Below are 17,041 nucleotides of genomic sequence, written 5' to 3'. Positions count from 1 at the left end.
CTGGATCCGGGAACTGGAGAAGATGTATGAGTTACTTCAATTTTCCGAGGAGGTAAAAGTCAAACTAGCTATCTCCATGCTAAGGGGGAGTGCTGACTCTTGGTGGACTGCTATGGAGACAGCATATGAGGTCAACGGGGTGGCCTGGGGGGATTTTAACAGAGTATTTTATGCTAAGTACTTTTCGGACTCAGTTAGGCAAATGAAGCAGAATGAGTTTTTATCGCTGACTCAGTCCGAGCATATGACTGTCTTGGATTACGTCAATAAGTTCGATGAGCTGGGTCGATTCTGCCCCCAGTTCATGGAGGATGATATGAGTAGAGCCAACCGGTTCGAACAAGGGCTTAGACATGAGATCAGGTCCCGGACATCTTCTCAGTTAATTACCAGCTATATGGATATTTTGGACAGAGCCTTGAGAGTAGAGGCTGAATTGAAAAGATCTGATAGAGAAAGGGCTGACCTGATGAGATCCAGATCAGATAGAAGTCAGAGTGGCAGGCCATGGGATCTCAGGGGCACTCCAATTCAAGAGAAGCCCAGGGTTCGCAATTACTCTAGCAGATCCCATAGTGGAATCATCAATATCACCATAGCAGATCCCAGAGCCCGCACTTACTCTAGCAGATCCCATAGTGGGCCCTATATGAGGAGAGCGAGGGCATGTTATAGTTGTGGGCGGACTGGACACCTGGCACGTGATTGCCCATACAAGAGGAGGAATGAGCTTAGACCTCCGGTACCTGGTGACCAGAGGCCAAGAAACAATGCTCGAGTTTTGCACTGACCTACCAAAATGCTAGTGCCAATGACTGGGTGGTGACAGGTATATTACAAGTCAGCTTGGTTGATCCCTCTATTTTGTTCGATTTTGGCACTATGCATTCCTTTATTTCAGTTAGTTTATCTAGATAACTACACTGCATACTTGAGGAACTAGAAGAATCACTGTGTGTTCCTACACCCCTATAGAAAACAGTAATTGTTGATATTAGTGCAAGAATTGCATAATTCAAATAGGGGTAGGAGAGTTAGTGACAAATCTTATATAACTTGACATGCAAGATTTTGACATCATTTTGGGAATAGCTTGGAGGTCTCAGTACCACACTCATATTGACTGCTACAGTAAAAGAGTGATATTCTAGATACCTGAAGAACCAGGGTTCTTCTTTCAAAGCGATGCACCCATGTAATGTAATTCATCATAACATTAATTTCTGCCCTGAAAGCTAGGAAGGCATTAGAAAAGGAGTATAAGACTTATTTAGTCTGTGTAATGGATACCTAAAAGGAGACCAAATTAGAGGATATTCCAGTAATGAATGAACACCCTGATGTTTTTCCAGAAGATCTTCCTGGTTTGCCACCAGAGAGAGAGATTGAATTTGCAATTGATTTGATTCCCAATACCATACCAATCTTCAAAAACCCCCTATAGAATGGCTCCAACTGAAATAAAAGAATTAAAGAAAAAGTTGCAAGAATCACTTGATAAAGGCTTCATTCGACTTAGTGTGTCATCTTAGGGAACTCTAGTATTGTTTGTAAAGAAGGAAGATGGAAGTTTGAGGTTATGTATTGGTTATCAAGGATTGGACAAGGTAACAATACAGAACAAATATCTTCGGCCCTGTATTAATGAATCTTGTAAGGTGTATACTGATCATAAGAGTTTAAAATACCTTCTTACCTAGAAGCTACTCAATATGAGACAGGAAAGATGATTGGAATTGATAAAAATCATGCCTTGTCTATACACTACTCTCCGAAAAAAACTAATGTTGAGGTAGATACACCGAGTTGAAAAACTTCTGATAGTATTGCTGCTCTACTCACATTCGAGAAAAGCTAATGTTGTGGTAGATACACTGATCAGAAAAGGTGTTAGTGATACAAAAAAGGTTGAGGACAGTGTTTAGTAGGCAGAAGAGCTACGCAGATGTCAGAAGGAGAGATGTGCAGTTTGGCACGGGAAATCATGTGTTCCTAAAGATCTCTCCTATGAAAGGAATAATGAGGTTTGGAAAGAGAGGCAAGCTTAGTCCTAGATACATTGGCCCCTTTGAGATATTAGACAAGGTTGGCACTGTATCTTACAGATTAGCACTGCCTCCAAACCTCAGTCATGTGCATTCAGTATTTCATATATCTATGCTCCGGAAATATGTGCCAAACCCATCCCATGTGCTGTCAGTGCAAGAAGTTACAGTAGAGGGAGACCTTTCTTATGAAGAGCTTCCTGTAGCTATCCTTGATACTCAGACCAAGAAGCTAAAAAAAATAAGAAAATATGTATGATAAAGGTCCAATGGCACCGGCACAATGTTGAAGAATGCACTTGAGAGTCGGAGCAAAGTATGAAGAGCAAATACCCTCACCTCTTTGAGTAATCAGATAATTTACCCTTTTAAATTCGAGAACGAATTTTATATAAGGGGGGAGGATGTAATAACCCCAAATTTTTTTTTTAATATAAAAAAGGGATAGAATGGTCCTTTAAAATTGATATAAGGGGTAAAATTGGAAGGAATCAAAAGTTAATGGCATAATAGTAGATGCGTTGAAGTGTTAGGAGCAAAATGGAAAGGAATCAAAAGATAATGGCATAATTGCAGATATATCGAAGTGGCAAGGGCAAAATGGAGATTTGATTTTGTTTGATGTGACTTAATTGGTGGGTTGAGTGTGCTGTCGGTGGAATGAAACCGAGAAGGAGGGGAGGGGGTCTCAGGCGGTAGAAACACAGAGAAGGAAAAGGAGAGAAGAAGAGAAGGAAAAGGAGAGAAAAAAGAGAAGAAAAGAAGAAAAAGAAGAAGAAGAAAAAGAGAAGAAAAGAGAGAAGAAGAGAAGAAGAGGGAGAGTCCAAAAGAAGAAAAAGAAGAGAAGGGAAGGGGGGATCCCGGTTGTGTGCCGGCGGAAACAAAAAAGGGAAGTGTCGGTTTTCTTTTCCTCTACGCAAGGACCCAAGTTTCACAAGAAGAAAAAGGTAAATACCCGTCCCTACCTAGTATTCTAAAGAATTTATGCTATAGAAAGGGTAGATGATAGTTGAAGAATCGGATTTCGACAAATTTTTCCGGCACTACGGAAAAATCATGTCAAAGTCCCAACTTTGGCGAATTATTTAGGGGGTCAAACGGCCTCCGATAGTGATGCATGTTACCTTTTTGGAATTTTCTATGAGTGTAGAATGTTAGGTAAAAATTTCATCAAATTTGGAGTCTGGAAAGTGGATCAAACCTGGGATGAAGTAACCGGCTGTCGGTCTGGGTTACTGTTCATCCGGGTGGAAAATAAGGAATTTCATGCTATAATAGAGTATTAAGCCTAGATCAAGCTAAAAGGGACCTTGTACTCATGCAAGGGAATCCCTAGTATACATAAATAATTAGTTAATTAATAGAAAAAGAAAAAAAAAAGAAAAGAAAAGATTTAGGGAATGGGGGAGTTGAATCAATTAAAGTTCCCTATATTATAATTGGCACGTAGATTATAGCCCTTGATACAGGACTAAATATATTATAAATGCATGTCACAGTTGGGCAAGAAGTTAGGGAGCAAGAAGAAGAAGCCCCTACTGCCTACCATAAAGTTTTGGAGGCGTATCAGGGCTGTGCCAGATTGACAGGTGAGTGGGAGTCATGTACTTTGCACCATGAGCATCCTTAATTCATTTTCATGAATACCGCCAAGTGTGAATTGTTTCCACTTGTGCATATTGATTGATATTATAGTAGATTCCTCTATAATCTTGTTTCTCCATACTTGATTATCTTGTGCACGCATTTGAGGGAACATTGAGAGGAATTACAAGGGGCGGAAAAGTAGTCAAATTGGATTTGAATTGTGAAATGATTTTTTTTGTAAATTGATTTCATTTCCTCTATTTTAAAGACTTGTGAGTGGTAGCCTTGATTATACTCTTTTATAAGTAGTTAAATTGGATCTGAATTGTGAAATGATTTCTTTTGTAAATTGATTTCATTTCCTCTATTTCAAAGACTTGTGAGTGGTAGCCTTGATTATACTCTTTTATGAGTAGTTAAATTGGATCTGAATTGTGAAATCATTTCTTTTGTAAATTGATTTCATTTCCTCTATTTCAAAGACTTGTAAGTGGTAGCCTTGATTATACTCCTTTATGAGTAATTAAATTGGATCTGAATTGTAAAATGACTTCTTTTGTAAATTAATTTTATTTCCTCTATTTCAAAGATTTGTAGAGCCCATTTCAGTGGTATATTGAGTTGCATTGCACACCCTTGACCCCTCACTCCCAACCCTGATGTTAGTTTATGATTGGGTCGGAGTCGAGTGAGTGGTAGTCTTAATTATGCTCCTTTTAGTAGAGTATTGGGAGGGTGCATTATGACATTCATGCATGGCTTAGCAGTATCTGCAGGACACCTATAGTCGATGGGGTTGAACATCGGCCTTTGTGCACATAGTAGCCTTCTGGGTGGGCGGAGCCCAGTCCCTTCCTAGGGGGGACACGGCCCTAGGCGTAGGATTGGCCTGTCCTACGACTTATATTCTGCTTGCCGCCGGACATAGTAAGACCCCGCGAGGTGCAGTATGGCTTTCCGCGGATGTAGAATTCCCGCGAGGTGCCGTTTAGTATATAGATGTGAGATGGATTTCTGTTCTGGATACTGGCTTGCATTTATATTATCAGTATGGTGTCTTATTCTGCATATGCATGTGATAGTGGGGAGTTGTTGCTGGTTCGCCTGGGGCGTAAAACCCACCTCCCGATAGCTATCTAGCATTTATATTATTGGTATGGTGTCTTATCCTGCATATGCATGTGACAGTAGGGAGTTGTTGCTGGTTCGCCTGGGGCGTAAAATCCACCTCCCAATAGCTGTCTTGTTGATGATTCAGCATATTGACACCTGATTTGTATGTTCCAGCATTATGATCTGTTGAGCATATTCATGAGTAGTGTATATGTTTACTCGATTATTCTATACATGCTTCAGATGAGTTGATTGTGATTGTGGTGATATTGATGATTTACTCCATATTCTTTATGTTGAGTTCATGTTCATCTTGTTATTGATCTTGAGATTTCACCTCGAGCCATGATTATATCTTGTCTCATGTGCATAGTACTCTCTACTCCACTCACTGAGTATTTATATACTCACTCCCCAGTTTGGTGTTTTTGGTTGCAGGGCAGGTATTGTATAGAGAAGAGCAGGGTTAGAGATTGCCTGCTAGCTGTGCCGCTCCATAGTATAGTATAGTATAATGTAGATAGAGGTTTATACCTTTTGGTGTATTATAAACCTTCTATTGTATATAGTGCATAGTTACAGTCATAGATCCTGTTGTGGATATGGATTTGACCATGGATGGATTGGGAAGCAGGTATATATATATATGTGTGCAGATCAGTTGTGTGCCTGTGATAATGTATTGCTATATATTGTCCAGGTTTATTATGTGACAGATTATGTGATGGCTGCTCTGACAGGTAGTGTGTTGTATGTATTGAGATAATCCTGACAGGTCACTATAGGAAAAGTGATCATTTTGTGCATGTATCATGCCAAATTATTTCAAGATCTATTGATGATTGATAGGTAGTAGGGTTCTACGCGGTGGCTAGTGGCCTTATGCCTACCCGCACCCTTGGACCGTTGCGGCGGCCCGCCGGGAACGGGGCCGGGGTCGTGACACCAACAAAGCTGAAGTGGGCCCAAGTTGGGCCCACAAAGAGGTACGGCCCAAACTGGGCCCAATATGGTTGAACTGGGCCTAAGTTGAGCCCGCAATGAACAGAAGCCAAGGCCAGTTCAGCTCACGATGGGCCTCCTCTCATCTCTTTTTTTTCTTTCTTTCTTTCTTTTCCTCTCTTTTTCTTTCTCTTTTTCTTTTTCTTTTCCTTTTCTCTCTCCTTCCTTCATGTTTCTTCCCGAAGCTTCCTGCAGCTCTCCTTTTTTTTTTCTTCTTCTTTCCCGAATCCCGAAGCATCCTGTGCTCCCATCTTTCTTCCTTCCCTTCTTTTTCTTTTCCCCGTAGCTCTTCCCCTCTCTTTTCTTCTCCTCCTTCTGCTCTCTTCTCTTCTTCCTCTCACCTTCCCACTCTTCTCCCGTGAGCACAAAAGGAGGAAGATCCCAAAATGGAGCTTGGGGAAACCCCACGGCGGAGAGGGAGCTCGGGAGGAGAACCCATGGTGGAAAGGGAGCTTGGGGAAAATGGCCCGAGGCCGGCGGCGCCGGCGACATCCAAAGCTCGGCCTCCTCCTCCTCTTTTCCGTGAACACAAGGGAGCGGTCCCTCGCCAGAGTGCTCGGGAGGCCCAGGCCGAGACCGGCGGCACCCGCCGTAGCTGGCCCTTCCCACGGAGGAGACGCACGGGTACTGAGCCCCCCTTCTGCTCTTTCTTTCTCTCTCTCTCTCTCTCTTTCTTTCTTTCTTGCTTGCTTTCTTTCCTCCTTTCTCTCTCTCTCTCTGTGTGTATTATCCTAAGCAAATCGGGAGGGAAGAAGGCTGGGAAGAGGAAAACTAAGATGGTCGGAAGCTTAGCTAACTTTGGGGAGGAGTCACGAGCACTTTCTCCGGTGACGCTGGCGTCCGTTCAGGGGGCTCGGTCTCCGAGAAAGGAGGAGAATAGTGAGAAAGGAACAGTAACGTAGGATCAAGAAATAGAGAGATGGGTTTTGGAGAGTTCGACGACTAAACACCGTACATCCACTTCCCAATACCCCCCTGGCCCAATACTCACAGTTTATTCACTGCGAAGCTTATATCAGGTCTTGTTAAGGACAAGTATTGCAATGCTCCAATCACTCTTCGGTATTGTGTGGAATCAGCTGATGAGGAGCCATCTGCCAACTTTAGAGGTATTGAGGTAGATAGAGGAGTTGTGACTGTTGGCATCCGTTCAATTGGCTTCTGTTCAATTCAAAACTGTAGAAAGTGGGTGTTATTAGTCATTTATTGTTGCCATCCGTTCAAAACTAATGGGTGTTATTAGTCATTAGTTTTTGGAAGAGAAAGGATCACCCACTCCCTTCTATTTTATGGCTGAAGGTGGGCATTAGTTTCCCACTTTGTTTTGTTTTAATTGCATTAAATTTAGAGAGGCTTTTCAGCTGGTCCTTGTACCCTATAAAAGGGTGCTTTGTATCTTTGATTTTCAGCAAGAAAAATTTGAAGAAAGAAAATTAGTAGAATTCCCATTTTCTTCCTCCTCTTTATATTCTCGAGTGCTTGTTCATCCTCTATCAATTTTCTTCACCACTTTAAAATAGTGAGATTGTTTGAGTGCTTCTTTCTTCTTATTTTTATCAGTGGTATCAGAGCGGGATGAATTCCTTCCAGCAACAAGTTCCTAAGTTATCAAAGGATAAGTATGGTTCATGGTGTATCCAAATGAAAGCCTTGTTTGGATCTCGAGATCTTTGGGAAACCATTAACAATGGTTTTGTGGAACCCACTGATGAGCAAGAGGCTGCATATACAACAGATGAGAAGAAGGCTATTAGGGAGCAGAGGAAGAAGGATAAAAAAGCTTTGTTTATACTCTATCAAGGGTTGGACGAAGCTACCTTCGAAAAGGTTGCCGAAGCAACAACAAGCAAAGAAGCATGGGAGATTCTAGTTTCCATCTTTAAAGGAGATGATCGAGTGAAGCGGATTCGCCTCCAAGCATTGCGAGGCGAGTTTGAAGCTCTCCACATGAAGGATGGCGAATCGGTGTTGGATTATTTTTCACGGTTGCTAATAATTGTGAATGGCTTGAAGAGAAATGGTGAGAAGCTAGATGACATTCGTGTTGTCGAGAAGGTACTCCGATCCCTTTTCTCTAACTTTGAGCATGTAGTTGTAGCTATCGAAGAGTCTAAGGACTTGGAGATACTTACAATTGAAGAATTATTGGGTTCACTACAAGTACATGACTGGAGGACGGAGTACTGGAGGACGGAGTACATCGGGTACGACTGTCGTGGGAGCGGAGGTGCGGGCAGCCTGGGAGGGCATTTTGTATGCGAGACGGGTGTTGGGGGCCGATTGCCTCTGCCTCGAGGGTGACTCCTCCACGGTGATTGATTGGATACGAGGTGTTGATACATATAGGGATGGCCACCCCCTGATACGGGATACGCGTAGATTGGTGCGGGAGCTGACCTTCTGTCAGATATCTCATGTATATCGGGAGGCGAACAGTGCAGCAGACTGGGTCGCCTCCTATGTTGCTCGGCACTCTGGGGAGTTTCTCTGGACTAGCTTAGAGTGCATCCCACACTCCTTATTTTGTTTAGTTTCCTTTGATATGTCAGGTTGTATTCACGTTAGAGGTACTTGAAATGAAATACCGCTTTGACCAAAAAAAAAAAAAGAATTATTGGGTTCACTACAAGTACATGAGCAAAGGATGCAGAAGAAATCCAATCCAGCTGTATTGAAACAAGCATTAGAGTCAAAACTGACTCTAAATGATCAAAGAAAATCTACCTCCAACCGTGGTCGAGGCAGAGGCCGAGGGCGTGGTACTCCTCAACAATCAAGCCAAAATCAGCAGGAGAATCAAAGCTTTAGAAGTCGAGGACGAGGATGAGGCCGTTACTGTGGTAGAGGAAGATCCTATGGACATGGAGCCAATAGGAATGTCCAATGTTATAATTGCAATAATTTTGGACACTACGCGTCCGATTGTTGGTCCAAAATTGATGAACAAGCCAATGTTGCAGAGGCATCACATGATGCAGGTAATGAATCTATCCTACTTCTTGCACATGATGATTCACATACTTCATATGAAAATTGGTATCTTGATTCTGGGGCAAGTAATTATATGTGTGGCAAGAAAGAATTGTTTGTAGAACTCACGAAAGAAGTCCACGGAAAGGTGAACATGGGAGATTCCTCCAAACTATCAGTTGAAGGCAAAGGAAAAATAAAAATCTATCAGAAGGATGGTAAGAATGGGTATATCTCTGATGTGTATTATGTACCTAATATGAAAAGCAATATTCTTAGCATTGGACAGCTTGTAGAAAAGGGATATAACATACAAATGAGAGACAACCCTCTCATTTTGACAGATACAAGTGGAAGAATCATCGCATATATTCCGATGACCCAAAATCGTATGTTCCCACTTCATCTCAACACAAAGTCAGAGCAATGCTTCTATGGACTCAAAAAAAGTGAGTCATGGAAGTGGCATCATCGTCTTGGGCATCTTCACTTTAGCGGTCTAAAACTGCTATCTTCATCAAGCATGGTGCATGGGTTACCAATGATTGAGCCGCCAAGTAACACTTGTGATGTATGTATACTTGGCAAACAAGCATGGCTTCCTTTTTCCAGCGGCAAATCATGGAGAGCAACGGCACCACTTCAATTGATCCACACTGACATATGTGGACCTATTGAACCTGAGTCGCTAGGAGGTAATAGATACTTTATTACTTTCATTGACGACTTCAGCAGAAAATTATGGGTTTATTTTCTTAAAGAAAAGTCAGCTGCTTTTGTTGTATTCAAAAATTATAAAGCCCATGTAGAAAAAGAAAGTGGTCACAAAATTGTAACTCTCCGTTTTGATCGAGGTGGAGAATATACCTCAAAAGTATTTAATGAGTATTGCAGGGAAGAAGGCATAAAGCATCAATATACAGTGGCATACACCTCACAGCAAAATGGGATCGCTGAAAGAAAGAATCGTACTATTCTTAATATGACAAGAACTATGCTCAAGGAGAAAGAATTGCCAAAGCAATTCTGGGCGGAAGCTGTGGCGTGCTCAACATATGTGCTGAACCGATGTCCTACCAAAAGTGTGAAGCACATGACACCTCAAGAGGCGTGGAGCGGCTACAAACCAACTATTGCACACCTAAGAATTTTTGGGTGTATTGCATATTCTCAAGTTCCCAAGCCCAACAGAAAAAGCTGGATGATCGTGGTGAGAAATGCATCTTTCTTGGCTATAATGAAGAATCGAAAGCATACAAGCTCTATAATCCACTAACAAAGAAATTAGTGGTTCGTAGAGAGATTATCTTTGATGAAGATAAAGCATGGAGCTGGAATGATGATGAGAAAGCCAAAGAGCAGCAAGTGTTTGAAGAACTTGAAGAACCCCCAACACAAGTTCCACCAAGTATACCACCATCTCCTCAACATGACACCTTCTCCTAGAAGAAACTCACCATCTTCAACAGAAAGCAGTAGCAACAGATCTTCCATACACCAGAGTTCCATCAAAATGAGAAGTCTCGCGGAGATTTATAATCAAAGAGAAGAAGACAAAGAGGCCAACCTCTTCTGTTTATATGCTGATCATGAACCTCTCACTTTCCAAGAAGCTGTAGAAGAAGAATGTTGGCGATCAGCAATGGAGGAGGAGATTCATGCTATTCAGAAGAATGACACGTGGAAGTTGACAAAACTTCCAATAAATCAAAAGGCTATTGGTGTCAAGTGGGTATACAAGATCAAACGTACTGCTGAGGGAGAAGTTTCTCGTTACAAGGCGAGACTAGTTGTTAAAGGCTACAAGCAGAAGTACGGCATCGACTACGAAGAGGTTTTTGCACTAGTTGCAAGACTTGACACGGTGAGATTATTGATTGCACTTGCCGCTCATCATAATTTGAAAATATATCAGCTTGATGTCAAATCAGCTTTTCTATATGATATTCTTGAAGAAGTGTATGTTAACCAGCCAGAAGAAAGCAAGGTGTACTGCCTGAAAAGGCATTATATGGTTTAAAGCAGGCGCCAAGAGCTTGGAATGCACGTATTGATAGCTATCTTCATCTGAATGGCGTCACCAAATGTCCATATGAGCATGCAGTCTACATGATGAAAAATCATCAAGGTGAATTTTTGATTATTTGCCTGTATGTTGATGACCTGTTGTACACAGGAACTAGCAGCGAAATGTTTATGGAATTCAAACTATCAATGTTCAAAGAGTTTGAGATGACAGACAACGGACTGATGACCTATTTTCTTGGGATTGAAGTAAAGCAACAGCAGATGGGATATTTATATCTCAAACAAAGTACATGAAGGAAATTTTGGAGAAATTCAAGATGAGTAATTGCAACACTGTAAACACTCCAGTACCTACAGGTATGAAACTATCAAGAGAAGGAAATGGAGGATTGTGGACTCAACTCTTTTCAAAAGTCTGGTTGGAAGCTTGAGGTACTTGACAATCACAAGGCCCGATATTATGTATGGCGTCGGACTTGTGAGTCGTTACATGGAGACACCAAAGGAGTGACATTGGCTAGCTGCGAAGAGAATACTAAGGTATATCAAAGGCTCACTTAATTTTGGTTTCTTTTATACTTATGGTGAAAATGCAAAATTAATAGGATATTCAGATAGTGATTGGGGAGGGGACCAAGATGAGAGAAAAAGCACCACTGGCTATGTGTTCTATCTTGGCACAACTGCATTTTCTTGGACCTCTAAGAAACAAAAAATTGTGGCTTTATCTTCTTGTGAGGCAGAGTATATAGCAGCTTCATCTACTGTTTGTGAAGCAATATGGGTACAGAATATTTTGAAGGAGCTGGATCATCCACAAGAGGAGCCAACTATGATATTTGTGGACAACAAGTCAGCTATCCAGCTTGCAAAGAACCCAGTCCATCATGGAAGGAGCAAACACATTGATACTCGGTTTCATTTTCTACGAGATCATGTGAAACAGAAGACTATAGAGCTCTAGCATTGCAACACTACTGAACAAGTAGCAGATATATTTACTAAGCCACTATCAGGTGAAATTTTCATGAAGCTAAGAGACATGCTGGGCATGAAGCAGTTTTGATTTGAGGGGGCGATTGTTGGCATCCATTCAATTCAAAACTGTAGAAAGTTAGTGGGTGTTATTAGTCATTTATTGTTGGCATCCGTTCAAAACTAATGGGTGTTATTAGTCATTAGTTTTTGGAAGAGAAAGGGTCACCCACTCCCTTCTATTTTATGGCTGAAGGTGGGCATTAGTTTTCCACTTTGTTTGTTTTAATTGCATTAAATTTAGAGAGGTTTTTCAGCTGGTCCTTGTACCCTATAAAAGGGTGCTTTGTATCTTTGATTTTCAGCAAGAAAAATTTGAAGAAAGAAAATTAGTAGAATTTCCATTCTCTTCCTCCTCTTTATATTTTTGAGTGCCTGTTCATCCTCTATCAATTCTCTTCTCCACTTTGAAATAGTGAGATTGTTTGAGTGCTTCTTTCTTCTTATTTTTATCAGTGACATCCTTAGCTCCATCCATACTCGTTTTATCAAGTATATCTCGGATATACTTATGCTGAGTTAGAAACAAGCCTTCTTTGGTAGGGATGACCTCAACACCAAGGAAAAAAATGTAATGATCCCAAGTCTTTGATGGAGAATTTTTGTCCAAGTTGATCAATAATGCTTGCAACGAATGTCGAATTATTTCCAGTGAGAATCAAATCATCAACATACACCAAGCAATAGGCAAGTATAGAACCATCATGAAACACAAATAAAGAAGAATTAGATTTAGCATTGAGGAAACCAAATTCTAACAGTGCTTGTTTGAGGACAGAGTACTAAGCACGAGGTGCTTGTTTTATATTGCCTTTGTAAGACAGCAAACATGATTTGGTTTTTCCGGATTCCTAAAATCAGGTGGTTGCCTCATATATACTTTTTCAGTGAGATGCCCATGAAGAAAGGCATTATTGACATCTAATTGCCTTAGAGACCAACCTTGCATAACAGCAAGGGTTAATACAGTGCGTATGGTGACTGGTTTTACTACAGGACTGAATGTCTCTTTGTAATCCAATCCTGGTCTCTGATTGAACCCTTTTGCCACAAGTCTGGCCTTGAATTGATCAACAGATCCATCAACATGCCTCTGAATTCGAAACACCCACTTACAGCCAACAATATTACAATCACTCGGTGGTGGAACTAGTTGCCATGTATTGTGACGCATTAAAGCAGTCAATTTAGAGGACATGGCATCACGCCATCGTGAATCAGTGAGTGCTTCAGTAACACTCGTGGGTTCCAAGGAGGGTGGAAGAGGATGCTTAGTGACTGCAAATGATTTTTTTGGCTTATAAATATTGTTCATAGAACGGGTAGTCATGCGATGAGTGCACACTTCATTGTTTTCAGAAACATTGGATTCATGCACTTCTAATGGAGAAATTTGATTCGAAATCAAGGTAGAGGAAGAGGGGTTACTTGGTGAGGAGGCGGTTCAGGAGGTGACCTAGTTGCAGACGATGGCAAGACTTCAGCACCCAATATCGGAGATTCTAGAGCTTGAAGCAGAGCGAAGATGACTTTTGGCAACGAGATCACGACCGAGGGATTTTCTTGGACTGATGTAGGTGAGGTGGGCATGGGAGTTTTAGGCCTTGTGTTTTGAAAAGGGAAAGTCCCTTCGTGGAAGATGACATGCCGAGAGTGAATGAGCTTTCGTGTAATGGGCTCAAGGCATAGATATGCGTTTTGGGAGAGTGAGTAACCCACAAATGTACATGGTTGGGCCTTGGGCTCAAGTTTATGTTTGTTATATGGCCTAGTTAAGGGATAACATAGGCAGCCAAATTGCTTGAGCTTGATGTAATTTGAGATTTGTTTGAACAATTTTTCAAATGGAGATTGATTGTTCAATGTTGAGGTGGGCATGCGATTTATAAGATATGCAGCGGTTTGAAATGCGTATGACCAATATGAGAGAGGCATGTGAGCGTATGTGAGTAAGGTGAGACCAGTCTCAACAAGATGGCGATGTCGTCTTTCAGACATACCATTTTGTTGTGGAGTGTGGGGAGCGGTTGTGTAATGACTAATCCTATGGCCGGAAAGGTAAGATTTGAGGCCAATATATTCTCCACCATTATCGGAGTAAAGACTCTTTATTTTTTTATTAAACTTATTTTCCACAAGATTTCGGAATTGGAGAAAAATTGTTTGAACATTGGACTTATGAGTCATAGGATAGAGTCAGATATATTTGGTATAGTGGTCAACAAAAATAACATAATATTTTGAGCCATCAATACCAATTTCATGAGATGGACCCCAAACATCCGTGTAAATTAATTCCAGGGGAGTAGTGCTAATGAGACCTTAAGAATTAAACGGTTGACGATGAGATTTATTTTGAGAACATGAAGTGCAAAGAGATAGATGTCCATGCTTATTGGTGGGTAAAGAAAAAGCATAAATTAAATGACGAACAATTTTTGAAGATGGATGACCAAGTCTTTTGTGCCATCCATCGGTGGTAGTATGTTCATGAACATAGGCAACGACATTTTTGGAGTTTGCTTCTAGAGTCTCCGGAAATGGGTACACTCCATCTTCACATTCGCCTTTGAGTAGTGTCGCCCCCGTGATCCGATCATTCACCAAAAAATAAGTGGGATGAAATTCAAGGTAAATATTGTTATGCTTGGTAAAGTGGTGAACAAAAATAAGATTGTTTTGAATTGTGGGAACACAAAGGGTATCACGTAAATGAAAAACACGATTAGACGATGCAAGGGATAATGAACCAACATGAGATACAGGCAAACCTGATCCATCACCGATTACCACCTCATCAGTACCATCATATTCAGTGTTTATTGACAGATTAGAGAGGTCGGTGGTCATATTGTGAGATGCCGCCGAGTCAACTAGCCACTTTTGATTTTTTTATATTAAAATAGTAAACTGTTTTCTTAATTAGAACAGTAAACTATTTTTTTTTTGTTTAACAGTAACCTATTTTCTTTAATTAAACAGTAAACTGTTTTTATTTTTTATTAAACAATAGACTATTTTTTTAATTAAAACAGTAAAATGTTTTCTTGATTAAAACAGCAAACTGTTTTCTTTAATTAAATAGTAAACTGTTTTCTTTAATTAAACAGTAAACTATTTTTTTGATTAAAACAGTAAACTATTTTTTGGGCAGCTTTTGGCCGTATGGCCAATTTGATCACACCATTGGCACTTGGGCTTATATTTTCTGTAGCCCGAATTGGAGGAAGACTGCTGCGAGGGCCCATTTTTGTTGTGTCCGTTGTTGCCGCGGGGCTTGTTGGAGGAATACTTAGGGCTTTGTTTTTGCTGTCCAGGAGCTCCTCCTTGCCGATGAGAGTAATTGGCTGTCGGAACAAAGCTTGCTGCTGATTGATTCTCCAATCGTCGAAGGTAACTTTCATGACCTACAAGAAGATCATGTATTTCTTCAAATTTCAGAGAGGTCTCTCGAGCACGAATGGGTGCCACAATTTCTCTAAATTCGGGACCCAATCCATTGAGGATTTAAGTCATCATCCGAAACGGGATGATCAATGACTGCGAGTTCATCGGCAATCACTTTGATTGCTTGAAGGAATGCAATGACTGTGCGATTTCCACGAGTGATCAAGGTCAAATCCTCCTTGAGTTGCATCACACGCGTTCGTGATTTTCCCGCATATAAATGGGTAAGTGTTGCCCAAGCCTCATGAGATGTTTTGTATGCAGCAAGGAGTGGGGTAATAGTGGTGGAAGTGGAGGCAAGAATTGCGTGGAGGATGAGTTTGTCTTGGCGAACCCAGTGGGAGTTCGCGACTTTGGAGGCAGCGGAGTTCGTTCCATCAATGGTAGGACATTATTTGTCACCAGTGACAAAGTCAATGAGATCATAACCAATGAGCAATGCTTCAAATTGAGCCCTCCACTGAGGGAAGGTAGAAGGGGTGAGTTTTTCGTTAATGGTGGTTGCGGCATTGATGGTGATAATTGGAGAATCAGTGGTAGATGTAGGAATGGCAGCCATGTCGTAGGAAGCAAGAAAGGATAGACACGTTAGAGGTTTGTGGCTCTGATACCATAAAGAGAATGCACACTGCTATGATTTTGAATTTTGAACTTATAAATAATTTCTATTCATACTCTGTATATTTATACAATCAGAGAAGCATAATTTTAGGCGTACAAAATATGTAACTTAAAAGAAAATTTACAACACAATAAATGGTAATATTTACAAAAATAAAAAACTGATCCTAGAATCGTGGGAGGCGCAAAAATCTGGCAGTGTTTATTGCGGTAGCTGGACTTGAGTTGTCACTTGCTTGACTGATCGGGAAGCACAAAAAATCTGGCAGTGTTTATTGCGGTAGCTGGACTTGAGTTGTCACTTGCTTATTTTCTTCATTTTTCTTGATACCTTGGACTGCCTTTTGTATCAGGCTATATCAGAAAAGTATTAATTAACCAATCCCATTTTTTTTCCATCCTTTTATTGTGATTGCTTCTTGTTCGTATACGTTTACTATACATTCCACCAAATTCCTATTTCATAGCAGTCATCACAAACAAAATGGTTACATTCCTTCGATAGCAATCCAAGAGTACAGTTGATTAAATCCAGTAGAAAATCAGCATTCCACAGGGTTTGTGACTTCAGTATGTAATAGCCATTCTCTGTCACCAAGCCCCTCTGGCATATGGTATTCTATAGTCATATGTTAGCCTATATACACCCAAACAACCCAAGAGTGTCTGCAATCCAAAATTTCTTCTGACCTCTTGAGAGCAATATACCCTGTGATTTCACCTTTTGTCAATAGAAACTGGATGGTCTTTCACCTTTTTTACTCATAAAACTTCTAGATTGGATTGAGACTTCCTTTACTTTTTGGTCTGATTCAATAATTGATTTAGTGAAATAACCTGCATTGTTTCTAACCATAGGAAAGGGACATATGAATAAAAACTGTTCCAAGGTTACATCAGTTAATAAGTAACTCCAAGGTTGTATTTGGTGGTGAGAAACTCCATATCTTCAGCACTGCTCATTTGATTGAAAGAAATTCCAAGGCCACTTGTTTGTGGCATTTTCCAGGTTTGAGTTCTGATAATTGTATAATGTGTAATTTGTGGGAACCTAGATCAAGTTGGGAAAGAAAGAAGAAAGGCAACTCCTCCATTCATTTCAAATGAACCAGCCAATAGTTGGCAAGTTGATTCTTTCAATGAAGCTATGACTGCGCCATTTTATGCCATCTTCACCTTCAAGACCTTCCTGA

At 40.7% G+C, this 17,041-nt stretch overlaps 1 protein-coding gene across 5 annotated transcripts; it reads left to right on the top strand.

Moving 5' to 3' along the window:
• The first annotated feature begins 5,914 nt into the window (after positions 1 to 5,914).
• On the top strand, positions 5,915 to 17,041 carry LOC120108471 (uncharacterized). Of its 5 annotated transcripts, XR_016396657.1 has the most exons (3): positions 6,238 to 6,371; positions 15,098 to 15,173; positions 16,904 to 17,030. XR_016396657.1 is itself a non-coding variant. In XM_089925834.1 (2 exons), exons 1-2 carry the CDS (start codon positions 6,210 to 6,212, stop codon positions 8,046 to 8,048), a joined length of 903 nt encoding a protein of 300 aa, XP_089781960.1. In that variant the 5' UTR covers positions 5,915 to 6,209; the 3' UTR covers positions 8,049 to 12,142. The 5 variants fall into 5 exon arrangements, 1 of the variants encoding a protein (XP_089781960.1); XM_089925834.1 differs by lacking the exons at positions 15,098 to 15,173; positions 16,904 to 17,030 and adding an exon at positions 7,308 to 12,142 and having other exon boundaries at positions 5,915 to 6,371; XR_016396656.1 differs by lacking the exons at positions 15,098 to 15,173; positions 16,904 to 17,030 and adding an exon at positions 14,935 to 15,071 and having other exon boundaries at positions 6,231 to 6,371.

This window comes from Phoenix dactylifera, chromosome 10 (assembly GCF_051530095.1).
Source record: "Phoenix dactylifera cultivar Ajwa chromosome 10, Ajwa_hap1_PhDact_Kaust_v1.1, whole genome shotgun sequence".
Lineage (NCBI taxonomy): Eukaryota > Viridiplantae > Streptophyta > Magnoliopsida > Arecales > Arecaceae > Phoenix > Phoenix dactylifera.
Note: the sequence above shows the minus strand (reverse complement) of the source record. Positions and strands in the feature narration are given on the sequence as shown.

Excerpts from the sequence above, each read along its gene's own strand:
- LOC120108471 (XM_089925834.1), top strand. The coding sequence starts at position 6,210 with ATGGCCCGAGGCCGGCGGCGCCGGCGACATCCAAAGCTCGGCCTCCTC. Across the intron at positions 6,372-7,307 it reads CCCACGGAGGAGACGCACGG|TGGTATCAGAGCGGGATGAA; the intron begins GTACTGAGCCCC and ends TATTTTTATCAG.